The 16338-nt window shown below is 47.2% G+C and overlaps 2 protein-coding genes across 3 annotated transcripts in view; one reads left to right on the top strand and one right to left on the bottom strand.

Moving 5' to 3' along the window:
• LOC119450545 (transmembrane protein 41B) overlaps positions 1–1515 on the bottom strand; it is a 29656-nt gene extending 28141 nt beyond the window's left edge. Inside the window, exon 1 of one of the 2 annotated variants that reach the window (XM_049665953.1) lies at positions 1470–1515. In XM_049665953.1, the coding sequence (XP_049521910.1) occupies positions 1470–1503 (34 nt within the window). In that variant the 5' untranslated portion in view covers positions 1504–1515. The remainder of the gene's footprint in view (positions 1–1469) is intronic. The other variant, XM_049665954.1, reaches the window with a different exon arrangement.
• Positions 1516–12241: 10726 nt separating this feature from the next.
• Positions 12242–16338, top strand: part of LOC119450541 (acyl-CoA synthetase short-chain family member 3, mitochondrial-like) — a 32751-nt gene continuing 28654 nt past the window's right edge. Inside the window, 2 exon segments of the mRNA XM_049665956.1 lie at positions 12242–12525; positions 14646–14790. Coding sequence (XP_049521913.1) covers positions 12242–12525; positions 14646–14790 — 429 coding nt within the window.

The raw sequence follows: 16338 nt of genomic DNA, 5'->3' as shown, positions 1-16338 counted from the left end.
CTTAGAACACATTGACATATAAATCATAGTACAATTACAGTCAATAAATTTGCCACTGTTTATAATATGTGACAGCCTAAATTTATGATCCACCCAGATGTACGGCCTGTCACTGCACAAATTAAGAAAATAAGTAAAGAAATGCTTTAATGTTTGACAGAACTGCCACATTTATGTGCACAATAAAACAGAACCTGTATTTCAAGACAAAAGACTGGTGTTCATGTGGGAAACAACTTTCAAGCTACAGCAGCCCCCCCCCCCCCCCCCCCCTTTAAAAAAAAAAAAAAAAAAAAAGCACCAAGCAGGTTCTTGTTTCATCGGAAGGTTTTGCTTAGTAATATGTTGTAAGATGTTCCAAACGAACGAAAAACATTTTACAAAAGAAAATATAGGGCAGGTTCCAATATTCCTCTTCTCTTGTAAAAGATATTTGATATGTTCCTTCCCCATTGCTGAACAACATTTATGAAACTGGCTAGTGTCAGATGCCTTTTCAATACAAAAGCACCAATTTTCTGACACAGATTCCCAATAACAGAAAAACTTTCGTTAGAGATGGTACAGTTAACGGGGGCATCCGAGAACTCGAAACGTAACGTGCTCGAATATATTTGCAAAATAAAAGCCTGAGCGGTGCGACGCAAACCGTTTACTCGGTGTATTCCGGTACTTGCAAGTTTCTATCGCAATGCACGTTTCTTTCTTCTTTATTTATTTTCTTTCTTTCTTTCTTCCCAGTGCTATCCTAAAATAACGAACGTGACACGCTGCGTAGAAACATTTGGAACACTCATCCGCTCGAAACATCAGGCGATCTCACGGGCGCTTTGTTCATCGACCTTTGAGCTCTGCGATTAACTACGCAAACAGGGTAAGAACCCGAGTGTCCGGTCGTTAAACTGCAGCTGAGAGACATCCAGTGCGTTGCCTACGCACGAGAACCAAAACCCACATTTGTATGGCGAAAGTATGTCAAGAACATGAACCTTTTCTAGCCGCCCAATGAAAGAAGCGCAAGTGTACGTCTCAGGTTGGAAATGTCAAAGATACATCTGAAACCGGCTGACGAATTTCATTCAAAGGAAAAGGTCGCAATCGTTGACGCAAATCCGGCCTTCATACGTTAACTGATAGGCGGAGTAGTGTCAGTCTAGAATATTATGACACTCGCGTAAATTGTTTATAACCGACACGTGTACAGTGACGTGTTTCCCTTGTTGAGCCTACGTAGAACAATAAAAACACTTAACCTTGAAACATAGCCGTCGCAACGGGCTTATTACTACAACAAAGCTCGAGTCTAGAAGCACGAACAGATTTCAGGGACGACGCAAGCTTTAGGTCAACCCTATTTCGAAGGAACATACACTGTTGAGAGGACATCAGATACGATTAACGTTTAAGTATAGGTGCAACAATCTACGCAATGAGAGAATGAAACCACGCAGAAAAATTCTGAAACATACCTTGCTTCACACTCGCATCACACTCGGCTGCCATTTTTAACCAACAAATTTCCTTGATCCACCTGGTGGGGAACAAAGGCAGTCAAGAAAGACGAAAATAAACCCCGCGAAGCTCCTGAAAGTTCATTTGAATGGAAAAAAACGCAAGCTAAGAAAATGTCATTTCATAAATAGTAAAACATAAACTAAATTTTTCTACAAAAATTTGTTACTAAAATGTGCAGCGAAAGGTATTATCCAGTTTCAGTTTCATTTCAGCTTAACCCCCTACGCGCGTAAGTAACGTATCTCAAATGGCTGCATAAAATAATTTACCAGCCTTTCATCTTTTCTAATTCCATTCATCGGCTTCATCATGACACCCGCTTCTAAATGAGTAAGGACCAGTTGGTAAAGCATGACATTTACCAACATGACATTCGACAGGCGAGGCTCCTTTCTTTCAATACTCTGAACAATAAACAAAAATGGGCATGCGATTCACACGAAAAAGCAATTTTTATTGATCGATTGATCAAGTATTCTCTAAATTTCAAGAGGTGTAAATGGCCTGATGAAGGTCCCCGTTCTGGCATAGTTTGGCCATTGATATACCGTACATCTTTGTAGAAACTTGACAAATAACTACATCAGTGTCCAAGTAAATATAGGCAATAAATGACAGGCCCTGTCGACGTACACTGCACCCACAATGTCGATATGGAATTACAGCACCCACAATGCTTTGCAGTCTCACCCGCTAGAATTTGTAAATTGCAATAAGTGTCATAAGGTAATTAGCTAGAAAATTAGCGATTTTTGTTAATTATTCGATTATGCATTTTAAGATATTGCGCAAGTAATGTCCACCTCTTCGAGTAGACCACCTCACGGACTAGAATTGTGCTATCTGCCATAGGCGATTAAAAAAAAAAATCGGGTGGTTGCACACTATAAGACGCACGTCGACGCAGTGATGTATTGATGGACAAAGGCGATCGGTTTGATGTTTGTCCAGAGAATAATGGCGAGAAGAGGTGTAATGCAGAGTGAAGTACGAGGTGAAAGACAGTAGTAAGGGTGGCATGTTATTGAGCCGTTTTATTTCTCAGTAACTTTATCATCATCATCATTATTATTCACCTTGCGGCTTGTATGTATATTCTTCTTTTCAAAATTGTTCTCCTTATTCATTGTTTCTTTTTACTTATAATCCGCATCGATCAGCACTCGGACCTTATGGTTGTTACTGGGCACGGTAAATAAATTATTATTATTATTATTATTATTATTATTATTATTATTATTATTATTATTATTATTATTATTATTATTATTATTATTATTATTATTATCTTGTTAGTGCCCTACGACTCGACGTCAAAAAACATGCGACAAGTATTCCGCCTGTATTGACATATTTTAGTTATTTCCCTGTGTTCTCTACATGTGTAGGTAATCAAGTTGTCTGATTAACTCCCTTTAACGCCCCGCCTTCTTTTTAAGTGCACCAGTATATACAAAGGGTCCGAGCTGTTCCTGGTAAAAAACGTAACGATGGTAACGTAGTAAGGGTGGCATGTTATTGGGCCGTCTTATTTCTCAGTATTATTATTATTATTATTATTATTATTATTATTATTATTATTATTATTATTATTATTATTATTATTATTATTATTATTATTATTATTATTGTTATTATTATTATAAAACTTAATTGATTAATTGATTGACTGATTGATCGAAAAGGGGAGGCCGCGGGCATCATAACATCGCAGGAGGCATCAGCGGGTGCGGCACCGGCAAGCTAAGGTTCATTAGCAAATTGCACTTCTTCAATAGAAAAACAGCTACTGTTATCGTGAGAGCATACTTGGGTAAGTCAGAAACGGCGCCGGAACGAGAGACGGTTGACGACGTCGCCCTGAACTTCCCGCCACGAGTTCGCTATGACGTCATACGTTTCGACATCGTCTTGCTTGGGCCTAGATAATTGCTTATCACTAATAACGGACTACACATCCTATCCTAACGAAACCAAGCGCTCAACTTTAGCAAGCTTCGGCCACTTTTCGTCCTTGAAAACTGCCCTAATACAAGGATTACTTTGGGATCAGAGGCGTCCCACTGACGTAACGACACTGAGATACAGACGCAAAAAGAACAGAAAAAAAAAGTTTCTCCACTAGACCAACGTTTTTTTGCCCAAATGAATGAAAATTTGAAGGAATATTTGGGACCAGAATTGAAACATGATTTAGCATTGCTTTTAGTGTCCTTCTAATTCAGTTTTAGGAACATCGCGCCGCTTAATAAATTACACTGTCTCACGGGTTCTCGGTGTCAGTGCAGCTGACGCTGCTCGGTTATGCCTGTCAGGACGAGGGTCGGCTGGCTGCAACATAGAAAGGAAGAAGGCTTTTCATTTTGCGTCTCCAACCCTTGCGTTATCTTTCCATCTAGTCCGTGTCGTGGATTAAGTGCGCGATGGAGGAGCCCTCCTTGTGGTTTTCGTTCCATGGTTGTCTGACGCGAGCCGGCAGCATAGCTTCGCCGCACTGCTTGGAACTGGCGGGGTGGAGCGCAGTAAAACTCGGTTATAACAAACAGGTTCCTCGTGCCCTATACGTATTTCGATATATCAAGTAATTCGATATATCCGAACCCGGTATAACGAACTTTTATTATGTGTTTGTTGTACACGGATATAGAATATAGCTGCGCCACATTGCTGAAACACCCCATCGTGACCTGACTCTTGCAGTAGCATGATTAAATAACAAAGCAACCCGATAGAGTATCTAGCTCGATATTCACTGGGTTATGCGCCATATCACATCCTATGTCCCAGAGGCGTAACCAGGGGGGAGGGGAGCACATGGGACATGCCCCCCCCCCCCTCTACGTTCGTTGCTACGTCGGTGATATCCACATCGGACTTTCTATTCTTCTCTTATTATTGCGATAGCAATTATATGGACACTCCAAAGCAGATTTCTGCCGTCGGCGTCGCCGTTGCCGTCGCCGTCGCCGTGAGGTTCCGTATGACGTCAATGGAGATGAAATCGTTCCCCTTTTCCCTTCGCCCAGTGTAGGGTAGCCAACCGGGCTCAGTCCTGGTTAACCTCCCTGCCTTTAATTTATAATTTTCTCTCTCTCTCCCCCCACCCCCTCGAAATTTTTGTGCACCAGGATGTCGCTGCCCCACCAGCTCTTCCCCTTCACCACCCTCCGTCCTTGCGTGCCGCCCTGCCGAAACTGCTGTACCAGGCATAGGAACCATTGTTAAAAGCGCAAAACCACACAACACAAGATAAGACCAGACGAGCACAGGCGCAAACTGACAACTGATTTATTGAAGGCCGATCTCCAGCTATATATACCTCTCGTCTGGTCTTATCTTGTGTTGTGTGGTTTTGCGCTTTTAACAATGGTTCCTATGTCTAAACACCAACTAGCCCAACAGTCAACTCTTTTAGTGCTGTACCAGGGACGCGATCTTGTACGCGTTCCAAAATGGAACGGAGGCGTTCCGTTCCATCGAGCCGCACACGATTGGCCAATTTCAACCACGACGTTCAAATTGACCAATCGTGTGCGGCTCGATGGAACGGAACGCCTCCGTTCCATTTTGGAACGCGTACAAGATCGCGCCCCAGATTACCCCCGAACATGCTGTCAAGATATATAGAGCACAACTCGCTCTACCCAGGTTCGTTATAAGCGGGTTTCAGTTTAATATATAATGTCGCAGCGTTCGTGGAAAGGACGTGAGCGTTCCGCCGAGTTATCACTAAGACCATAAGCGACGGGGATTCCCCACTTTACTATGGAAGAAGCGAAAATAGAGGCGTAGCGATTTCATTCAAATAATGTGTGCGGCATATAAACATAGGAGCGTCTTTCAACGGCCCACCAGACCGCTTCCTAATCGTTTTTCTCGAGTCATTTACTTATTGTATACGCCATGCTGAGTGCTTTGCAAGTAATGAGCGCAGCGCAAGGCAAAGACACGTCTCAATTGACCCAGACGTATGCCTAATCGTCTTGCTTCCGGAGCCACAGTTGGCCGACGGACGTATACAGCGTATTATAAAGATTTCCGTTTGAGGCCGCATATATATATAAAAGACAAGCCTCTGTGCTTTTTTCATAATTGAAGGGCGCTGCCTCGTATGAGGCCGTCCCATAATGAGGCTGTTATGCCTTTCTCAGTCGATTCTCCCACGTCGGAAGTAGTAGAATGCGGTCCGCACAGCTCGTTCAGCGAAGACGTTCCTTCGCATTTAACCTCTAAAAAATTCTCGATATCGTTTCCACACTCACTAAGGACGGCAAACAAGCGTCATAGAGCAGTTCTTTTCTTTTTTCTCTCGTGCTTTTTAGCCTTTCGTTTCACTTTCTCCATTTCGAACATGAATAAAGCAACGGTGCATATACCTTGTAATGCGCCACATGCGAGCCTTTCCGTTTCGGCGCACACCGCAGGACCGTCCATGCGTGCGGGGCATTTACGGCAGAGATTCCCACTGCCGAAGCTGTAGCGTGCCTATTCGCAACAGTGACTATATCCCGCGACGGGTAACCATCGGTGCCCAGTCGTCGTCGTCGTCGACATCGTCGCGCTGTTTCTCGACCGCGACCCGAACGAGGAAGCCACGCCGTACAAGGCAGTTTGCGCTGATTGAGAGAGATTGGGGTTCTCAAGCTGGCGACGCTGCTCTTCGCAACATTGTTGTCTTCTGTGCAGTGCTCTGGGGCGAAGCTTAAAGCATTTCGCCGTGGCCCTTGACATCGTTGCTGACTGCCGTCGTAAAGAGTGAACTCTTGTCGTGTGCGCCACCCGAAAAAGGGGAAAAGTTTAACGCTCGTCATGACGCCCAAAGTGTGTATAGCTATGTGCTGACGGAAATCGGTTCCAACTGACCAGCTGCAACGAAAGGTAATCGTTTGCGACAGTGACTGTTCCTGCCGGCACGGTGTAATTGTTCGCAGCTATAATATAGTCACCAACGCGTGCTATACAGAGAAGCGTGACGGATTAGTGCCCTGACTGCCCGAAGAAGGACGACATGGCATCCAAGGTGGCTCTGTGCTGCAACGTCAAGCTGGGACTGGGTGTCGGTACGAACAACGTGAACGCCAAGGAGTGTTGCGCTCCTTCGAGGCCCTACGTTCGCGATTGCAGACGTGCCCTGGATGAGCCCGAGAACTTCTGGGCCGAGACAGCCGCGAGGCTCACCTGGTACCGCAAGTGGGACAGGGTGCTCGACATGGCCAGGAAGCCGCGGACCAAGTGGCAAGTAGCGTTCACACAGCGCACTAGATATGCATGTTTTTACGTGTCGTACGTCTAGAGTATCACAATTTTCTAAGCCACCTGCTCCTCTGCGAGCGACAATCATCGGACCACGTGGTACACCTGGCGCTCCAAAGCTATAGGCAGATCGAGTGAGATGCGTTGTGTATCTTATAGCCTATAGTTCTGGAGCAGCGAATCTCCTGCCGGGTTTCGAAACGCGGCCCAACGGGAGGTCCGGTCTCACGCGTAGCAGCGTTAAGTAAGTTTAATATAATAAGTTTATTATAACCTCAAAATTAATTTTCGTGTGGGTTTAGATGAGGGGCCAATGTTCGTTCAATGTTTTGTTTTTCTGTTTGTTCCGCCAACGTTCGTTGAATGTTTATGTTTGATTCGTTCATCTTGTGCGAATTATCCGGGACCCTGGAAGTTGAGTATCAGTGTGAGCTGCGGCAGGTCGGCCCATTATACAGCATCCCTACAGTTGAGCATGACACTTTCCAGAGCGACAGGTGTAACAGTTGCGTGATAGGTCAGGTGGCCGCAAAACAGCGACGCATTTAGGGGGCCACCTTTTTTTACCTCTGATATCGTACATTTTGCCTTCTTTAATATAGCGTGTCAATCAATCAATCAATCAATGCATAACTGCGTCCAGGCAATCCGCTACAGCCGGTAACTATACATGGAGAATAGCAAGTCCGCAACGCTCACGTAGATGATGTATAAAACAATTTTTCAAAGAAAATACAAGTCCAAGACAGATACAACCCAATTAGATACCACTACCGAGACAAGAAAGTATTATCTAATCAATAATTAACAGTCGAGAGTAAATATGCTAACAATTTTAGGTATGTCTGCGCAAACATGCACACACACACACACACACACACACACACACACACACACACCACACACACACACACACACACACACACACACACACACACACACACACACACACACACACACACACACACACACACACACACACCACACACACACACACACACACCACACACACACACACACCACACACACACACACACACACACACACACACCACACACACACACACACACACACACACACACACACACACACACACACACACACACACACACACACACACACACACACATACTTAAATAAAAAAAGAGTTACAAAGAGAGAACCAGAGGATAATAATAATGAGAAAAAAAAAAACGTGTTCGCACAGCCCTGTGTCAGATAAACTAATAACTATTAGATACGAAATCTGAAATCATCATGTACAGGTACAATATATTGCACTTCCTATTGGTAGTCAACGGTAAACACGTGGCTGCTCTAGTTTAATCTATGATAACATTGTAATTAAACTATTATCTCCTGAGGAGCGCAACCATAAGTGTAGCCCTTGTTCGTTATCTTTGTAACATGGACTCTCAGTATGCGAACGTTGAGATATGGTGTCGAATCGGTCTGTACGTATGTAGTAGAAACCTTTAAAGCTGGCTACTCCGCATCAACGGTCTTAATAAGGAGAAGCTCGCTTCTCTAAATCCCGTGGTTTTGTTGGCGAAGCATTTAACAATACATGCGCGTAGTTGAAAACGTTGCCATGGAAACGGTAAGCGCCGCGACAATCCCTCGCGACAATGTGCGCGGTGTGCACACAGTCTGCTGAACGCCGACTACTACAGCGTCCGCTGGCGGAATTGTGACGCGACGATCGATTGGGGCACATAAATGACATGGTCATTATAGCGAGTAGACGTAAAACGGGGGCCATTTGGAAAAATAGTCACGAAAGCAAGGCCGAGCGTCGGTCATGTCGGAAGCTAGTGCAGTCTACTCGTGTTAACTCGAGTACCCAGGGACTACGAATATTAAAAAAAAAAAAAAAATAGCACGCTTGCAAAAATTCACAGGGTTTCTTATGTTATCCCTAAGATGACTCGAAGGCGAAAGCTGCGCTAGCTGATTCCAACTTGCGCCTGCAAATTTCCTAACTTCATCACTCCACCTAGTTTTCTGCCGTCCTCGACTGTGCTTCCCTTCTCCTGGTATCAATTCTGTAACTCTAATGGTCCACCGGTTATCTACCCTACGCATAACATGGCTTGCCCAGCTCCATTTCTTCCGCTTAATGTCATCTAGAATATCGGCTATCCCCGTTTGTTCTCTGATCCATACTTCTCTCTTCCTGTCTCTTAACGTTGGGCCTAACATTTTTCGTTCCATCGCTCTTTGTACGGTCCTTAACTTGTTATTTGTTAACCTCCAAGTTTCTGCCCCATATGTTCGCACCGGTAGAATGCAATGATTGGACACTTTTCTTTTCAACGACAATGGTAAGCTCCCAGTCAAGATTTGACAATGCCTGCCGTATGCACTCCAGCCCAATTTTATTCTTCCGTAAATTTCCTTCTCATGATCAGGGGTCCTCTGTGAGTAATTGACCTAGATAAACGTACTCCTGACTGCCGGCTGACTAGCGATCCTGAATTATTGTTCCCTTGCCAGGCTATTGAACATTACCTTTGTCTTCTGCATATTAATCTTCAACCCCACTCTTACACTTTCTCGGTTAAGGTCCTCAATCATTTGTTGTAATTAGTCCCCAAATTGTTGCTCTATAGGATAATGTCATCTGCAAGCTGAAGGTTGCTGAGATATTCACCGTTCTTCCAATTCTTCCGCACATTAGGCATCTTCGTCCTCATTTCTATTCGAAAACCAACAACACTGAATTACTCGAAATCTCTTAATTGGCTTATTTGGTTTGAGCGGCTTGGTTTTGGGCGGTTCAAAAACGAAGCGCGCGTGGTGGCTACCAAAATTTTGAAAAGACATGTTTGAATTACTAGGCTGAATTTTTGATAAACCGAGTTTGAACTGTCGCGAGTGGACTGCGCTTAGAAACTTGTTAGAGATGAGCCAAATCTAATCGGCGGTCATCGGGTCGTTAAACATCGCACGTTACAACAATGGCAGCGCGCCTGTTAAACAGAGGCGGATCTGCCATAGCGCCGTAAAAGGTCCGATGCGTGGCCGATTCCCTCTACACGTACCATCTAATTAGTCCGCAAACAAGTACGATAAACAAGCGACTACCGCGTCCGCGAGCTAGCTTACTCATTTTGTTGCAAACAGGAAGACAAGCAAAAAAGAAAAAAAAAAAGGAGACAAACAAGCCAAGCTAGTCGGAAAGAAAAACAGCGTAATGGCCTCACAGCGAAGAAGGTCAACCGATCAGTGTGTGCCCCCCTGTTTTTCCCTCAGCGGCGCTTTCTGTCAAGTGTTTAAAAGCGACGTTCGGTCCTGGGTACTGCAAGTCTATTTCCGCCAGGGCGGCGCCCTTAACGACTGAGAGGCTAATTACGGCGTTGTATGCCGCCCACCACCGTTCGTGCGAAGCATTAAGGTTGAATGCGTACGGAAATGGACGACTGGATGCGCGCGCTCCGTACAGGGACGAGAGCGGCTAGAGTAACGACAATGGTAAGCTCCCAGTCAAGATTTGACAATGCCTGCCGTATGCACTCCAGCCCAATTTTATTCTTCCGTAAATTTCCTTCTCATGATCAGGGGTCCTCTGTGAGTAATTGACCTAGATAAACGTACTCCTGACTGCCGGCTGACTAGCGATCCTGAATTATTGTTCCCTTGCCAGGCTATTGAACATTACCTTTGTCTTCTGCATATTAATCTTCAACCCCACTCTTACACTTTCTCGGTTAAGGTCCTCAATCATTTGTTGTAATTAGTCCCCAAATTGTTGCTCTATAGGATAATGTCATCTGCAAGCTGAAGGTTGCTGAGATATTCACCGTTCTTCCAATTCTTCCGCACATTAGGCATCTTCGTCCTCATTTCTATTCCAAAACCAACAACACTGAATTACTCGAAATCTCTTAATTGGTTTATTTGGTTTGAGCGGCTTGGTTTTGGGCGGTTCAAAAACGAAGCGCGCGTGGTGGCTACCAAAATTTTGAAAAGACATGTTTGAATTACTAGGCTGAATTTTTGATAAACCGAGTTTGAACTGTCGCGAGTGGACTGCGCTTAGAAACTTGTTAGAGATGAGCCAAATCTAATCGGCGGTACGTCATCGGGTCGTTAAACATCGCACGTTACAACAATGGCAGCGCGCCTGTTAAACAGAGGCGGATCTGCCATAGCGCCGTAAAAGGTCCGATGCGTGGCCGATTCCCTCTACACGTACCATCTAATTAGTCCGCAAACAAGTACGATAAACAAGCGACCACCGCGTCCGCGAGCTAGCTTACTCGTTTTGTTGCAAACAGGAAGACAAGCAAAAAAGAAAAAAAAAAGGAGACAAACAAGCCAAGCTAGTCGGAAAGAAAAACAGCGTAATGGCCTCACAGCGAAGAAGGTCAACCGATCAGTGTGTGCCCCCCTGTTTTTCCCTCAGCGGCGCTTTCTGTCAAGTGTTTAAAAGCGACGTTCGGTCCTGGGTACTGCAAGTCTATTTCCGCCAGGGCGGCGCCCTTAACGACTGAGAGGCTAATTACGGCGTTGTATGCCGCCCACCACCGTTCGTGCGAAGCATTAAGGTTGAATGCGTACGGAAATGGACGACTGGATGCGCGCGCTCCGTACAGGGACGAGAGCGGCTAGAGTGCGTTCTCTGGTGCACTGAAGTTCTAAGCACTCCTCCGCGGGAAGCATAGCGCGAAGTTTAACATAGATAGAAATTGTGTGCATGAACACACCCAGCGCTAGCCGCGCCTTGTATAGCAATTATCTAACCACACCGATAGATCGAGCTTCCTACTATGTGATCTCGGTGTGAAACTATGATCACAGTGGCGACCAAACTGAATGTCAGTGGAGAAAGTGTGGATTCCACACGCCTAGCCGTACATCACGCAGACAGCTGTATACTGTCTGCGGCCGGGCTAAAGCCTAGGGCGGAACTCCAACTTAAAGACACTTCGAACTGGGAGGTATAGCGGTGTCAAGCTCGGATCCCGCGGTCCAGCTGCGGACCGTCCGTCAACTCGGCTTTGGAGGTCGCCGAAATTCAAGGGCTTACGGCCACCTCACAACGCCTGGCAGAAGAAGGAACCCAATAATTCAAAGCGCTCCAATATCTGACGAAAATAAAGTTTTTCCTCCTCCTCCTCCTCCAGACTAAGTGGCTTGTTTCGAGTAGTGTAGAAGGGGTCGACCAGGCCATGCGAGAGCGGCGGAACTGAACATGCACCTGAGTCTGCATAGAGCGGAAGATCAAAGACTGAGATGAAGATGTGCCTCAGCCAACAATCCGGGAACCCACATTCCTTTCCCACCTAATCCCCAACAGCGGCCTATAGGCGTTCCCTTCCTTAAAATAAAGGCTTTATTCATTCATTCCTCCTCCTCCTCCCTTAACCGCCGGACGCTCGGTCAATCCCCCGTAGTGGGCAAGTGCCATGGAATAAGCAGCAAAGAGGCAAGCGAACCAGCAAGCGGCTGCGCGTTGCTCGTACCGAGCATGCTGCTTCTTCGGCGGCTGCTGCTTCTGCCGCGCGGCGCCAAGTCCCACTGCTGGTCGCCGGCGTTGCCATGGACGTGCGGCCGCCGTCACTGTCACGGACGCTCGCTGACCGAGAGGCACGGGCGCGGTGGTGCGAGCGTCGTGGGCGCAGATTACGCGGACGCCTACCGGACGGCGCTCGAGGAACCCGATGCCTTCTGGCCCGAGGTGGCCAGCAGCCTCGTCTGGGATCGCAAGTGGATACGCGTCATTGACGACCACCGAAGCCCGTTCACCAAGTGGTGAGAGAGATTGGCTGCGGGTCTGTCTGTCTGTGTCGGTGACCGCTATATTGTACGTATACCTCCTGCGATAGAGCTTTATAACTCTCGTTACCAGCGGAGAGACAGAGATTGTGGTCGCCTCTTCCTCTTCACAACCACAAACTCTCTCTCTCTCCTCTGGTAACGAGAGTTATAAAGCTCTATCGCAGAAGGTATACGTACAGTAGAGCACTTCGAAGATTAAAAAAAAAATATTTTGGGTCGCGAACCCCAGGCACGAGGCTACGATTCATCAATACACCAGCAGCCGCCCCCTCTTCCCGCCCTCCCCCTGTTAAATCCTGTGTACTGACGTATACATGAATATATATACTGTATTGCCTAACTGCCGCGCTCTCAGATTAGAGCAGCAGTATTGTAAATGAATAAATAAAAATTCACCGACGATTACGATACTCTTAATGCGAAATTTGAGCGCAGCTGTTTAGGTGTTTTGAATTCGCAATACATTGATGCAAAGAATTTGGACCTGAACGGCAGGGTCCTCTCGGCGGCGGCGCTGAGCCTCTGCTCAGCGGCTATGTAGCGCATGCGTGGTGGGTACGAAGCCATGCGAGCGGTTTGCTTCCATATATTGTATCGGTGGACGCGTTCGCCGCATGACTTAGTGATGATGTCATCGACGCGAAGCACGTCTCCTATGCCACTGCACTTTCTTCACCTTTCGCCATACGCTCCTCCTCCGCTTTCTTCCTTGCGCTCTCTTCGCTATCGCCGTCTTTCATCCCCCGTTGCGCTACGCGTTCGCTTTTAAATTCTTCGCTGTGCTCGTGCGCTCGGTTATGCCGAGGCCGCCGAGCGACGCCGACGCTCAACGCAGGAACGGGCGCCTAAGGGCTGTGCTCTAAAAAAAATAGTAGCCCTTCCCCTGTCGAGGAAATGGAGGCAAGCGAAGCTTGTCATGTGTTTCTTCGGTGTTCTTCCGAACGAATTGCACTGACGCGTACCACGTTGTGCTCGAACCACAACCGGTCACACGCACTGCAGCTGGCTCCGAAGTTCCGGTCGAGAAACTCGTGTAGAAACCTGGCCGTCGCACCGCGGAAGTTGGCGCTAGCATTGCCGAGGCGTGCACCACCATTGTCGGGTTCCTGGAGGGCTAGACGACGCTGACGTTTGGCCTCAACATTGCGTTCCCTCAACTCGCGGTCCGCGGTTCCTCGCTGACGTTTCGCCTACGCTATAGAATCGATCGGCACGTCGACGACGAGGCCTTTCCCGAGCGCGTTCATTCTGGATGGATTTCCATGAAATTCCTTCAAAAATAAATCTGTCCGTTACGTAAGACAATAAATGGCTCATTGGCTACCCCCTTAGGCAATGGGTCATACTCCCGTAAACATGGCCTCCCCAATACGACGACAGCGACAAAGAAAACATGGAACGCTAGACGAGCGCTGTTCGGATTTTAGTATATTGCACATGCGCCTATATACAGTGGCCCCATGATGGCTGAATTAAACCGAAGAACTCTTGAACTTGATTTGGAACTAGCTTCCGCTTGATATACTGTAGGTGATTACTCTGGACTGGCAGGTGAGAATGGCCATGAGGTTGGCACACATTATAGCGGGGTCGGTACGAAAATTTCCAGACAGAATAAGGCCCATTGTAGAACAAATGTTGTCAAACGTGACTTTGATTTGGGCGAGTTGGTCCATAGTTAGCTGGGGAATGCAGAGCAAAAACATAGTTCGTTGGGGAATGCAGAGCAAAGAAGACAGGGACAAAGAAAACACGGAACACTGGGCGAGCGCTCGTCCAGTGTTCCGTGCGCTCGTCCAGTGTTCCGTGTTTTCTTTGTCCCTGTCTTCCTTGCGCTGCATTCCCCAACTAACCATGCATGATCTGATGCCATGAGCGAACTTTGTGGGAGGCCTTGACCAACGGTCGAAAACAGGCAGAAATGCGTAATTACAATAAAGAAGCTCACGAATGCAGAACCGCAGGTTTAACTACACGCATGCATAGTGGCGAGACTTCGTGTCACGATTTGCTCAGTGGTGCAGACACTAAACCAACTGGTTGCGCGATTGAGTGACGTCGGTAACAGACCGGCTTGCGCGCGCGCTCTGCAGGTTTCCGGGTGGCGAGATCAGCGTGTGCTACAACGCCGTCGACCGGCACGTGGAGGCCGGGCGAGGCGACAACGTGGCCATCATCTACGACAGCCCCGTGACCAACATGGTGGCCAAGATCACCTACAAGGAGCTCAAGGAACAGGTGTGTGTATATGTCCGCAGGTCTGCTAACTGTTAGCAACGCACGTGCTGCTCTCAGTGTCAACGGCACGCGTTCTCCCGAAAACCGCTAGGAAACTTCATTTATGGTGGCTACTTCATTCCTTACCCGCCCAGGTATAGCTTAAGAGGCTATGGCGTCGCGCTGCTCAGTTCGAGGTCGCATGTTCGATCCCGGCCGTGGCGGCAGCATTTGCATGGGGGCTCCTAGCACTGGAAGTGCTTCGAGTTGTCGGAAAGTTGCCGTGGTTGAACGCGGTTAAACCAAGTTTGTCGAGCAATAGCACGATTTTGCTTGCCTTTGGAAAGGACACAGATGCTGCTCGGCGCCGTCAGCAACTACCGAATCTACAATTGCACCACAAGACAACACACAGACACTGCTCGGCGCGGCAGCAGCAGAAGCGAGCGAATTGACCCTCACGCTGCGTCTCGCTTCAACGCGAACTAGGCGTCGAAAGCACAGCGCATACGAAGCTACCAGCACTCGCGGCACTCTGTACACATCGCAGATCGCTTTGAAGATGAGGCCCGCGCGACCGCGCACTTTGTCCATTTCGCAGATCGCTTTCACGATATGGGCGCCCACGCGGCATGCGCAGAAGCCGCCGGTAGTGGCAGGCTAAGTCCCAGTTTGACCTTGGCTGAGCGTGAAAGTCAGATTTACGGAACCATGCGCTTTCCGGCTTTGTACCTGGAGTAGTAGAGCTATCGCTCTAATAATTCGCCCTCGCTCTGGCGATCTGCTAGCCTCCTGGTTAGCTCAGATGGTATAGCGACCGCCCAGGTCCCGGTTTCGATCCCCAGGCCAGGGCGGATGTTTCTTCAAGTGTCAAGTTTTTTTTTTCTTTCTTTTCTGGGAAACCCGTTTGGGTTTCCTTTGTAGCTCCTTGATGTACAGTGGGTGGATGACGATTTTTACCCTTTCGTGAACAGTCCTCCACCTTTCGGACTTGCGTGCAGAACTGATTTGTCATGTTCAGCCACCCTGCGCTTCGAGTCGGCGATTGATTCCACGTTGTTCTGGCAATATGCTAGCCTCCTGGTTAGCTTAGATAATAAGGTGACTGCTCCGGAAGGGCGTCGATAAGGAGATAAAAATCAATTAAATTGTGGGGTCGTACGTGCCAAAACCAAGATATGATTATGAGGCACGCGATTAGAAGATCATTATTCACGGATGATGCGAAGAAAATGTACACAAAAATAATTTTAAAATGGGTTGAAACATACAACAAAGTCACGACCGGCAGCAAACCGTTATCCTAGAAACCAAAAGGGTACAACCATTGCATTCTACCGGTACTGGTTTATGGGCCAGAAACTTTGCTTTCAGCGTACAAGCTCGAGAATAAGCTAAGAACCGCGCAACGCGAGCGGTGGGACAAAAAATGTTAGGCGTAAAACTTTAAGATACAGGAAGATACCGGTGTGGATTAGAGACGCAAGTGGGGATAGCCGATATTCTGGTTGACATTAAGAGGAAAAAAGTCGCAGTGCATGTCGCCCGAAAGGCGAAGCATCGATTGCG

Source organism: Dermacentor silvarum, chromosome 4 (assembly GCF_013339745.2).
Source record: "Dermacentor silvarum isolate Dsil-2018 chromosome 4, BIME_Dsil_1.4, whole genome shotgun sequence".
NCBI classification, from domain to species: domain Eukaryota; kingdom Metazoa; phylum Arthropoda; class Arachnida; order Ixodida; family Ixodidae; genus Dermacentor; species Dermacentor silvarum.
Note: the sequence above shows the minus strand (reverse complement) of the source record. Positions and strands in the feature narration are given on the sequence as shown.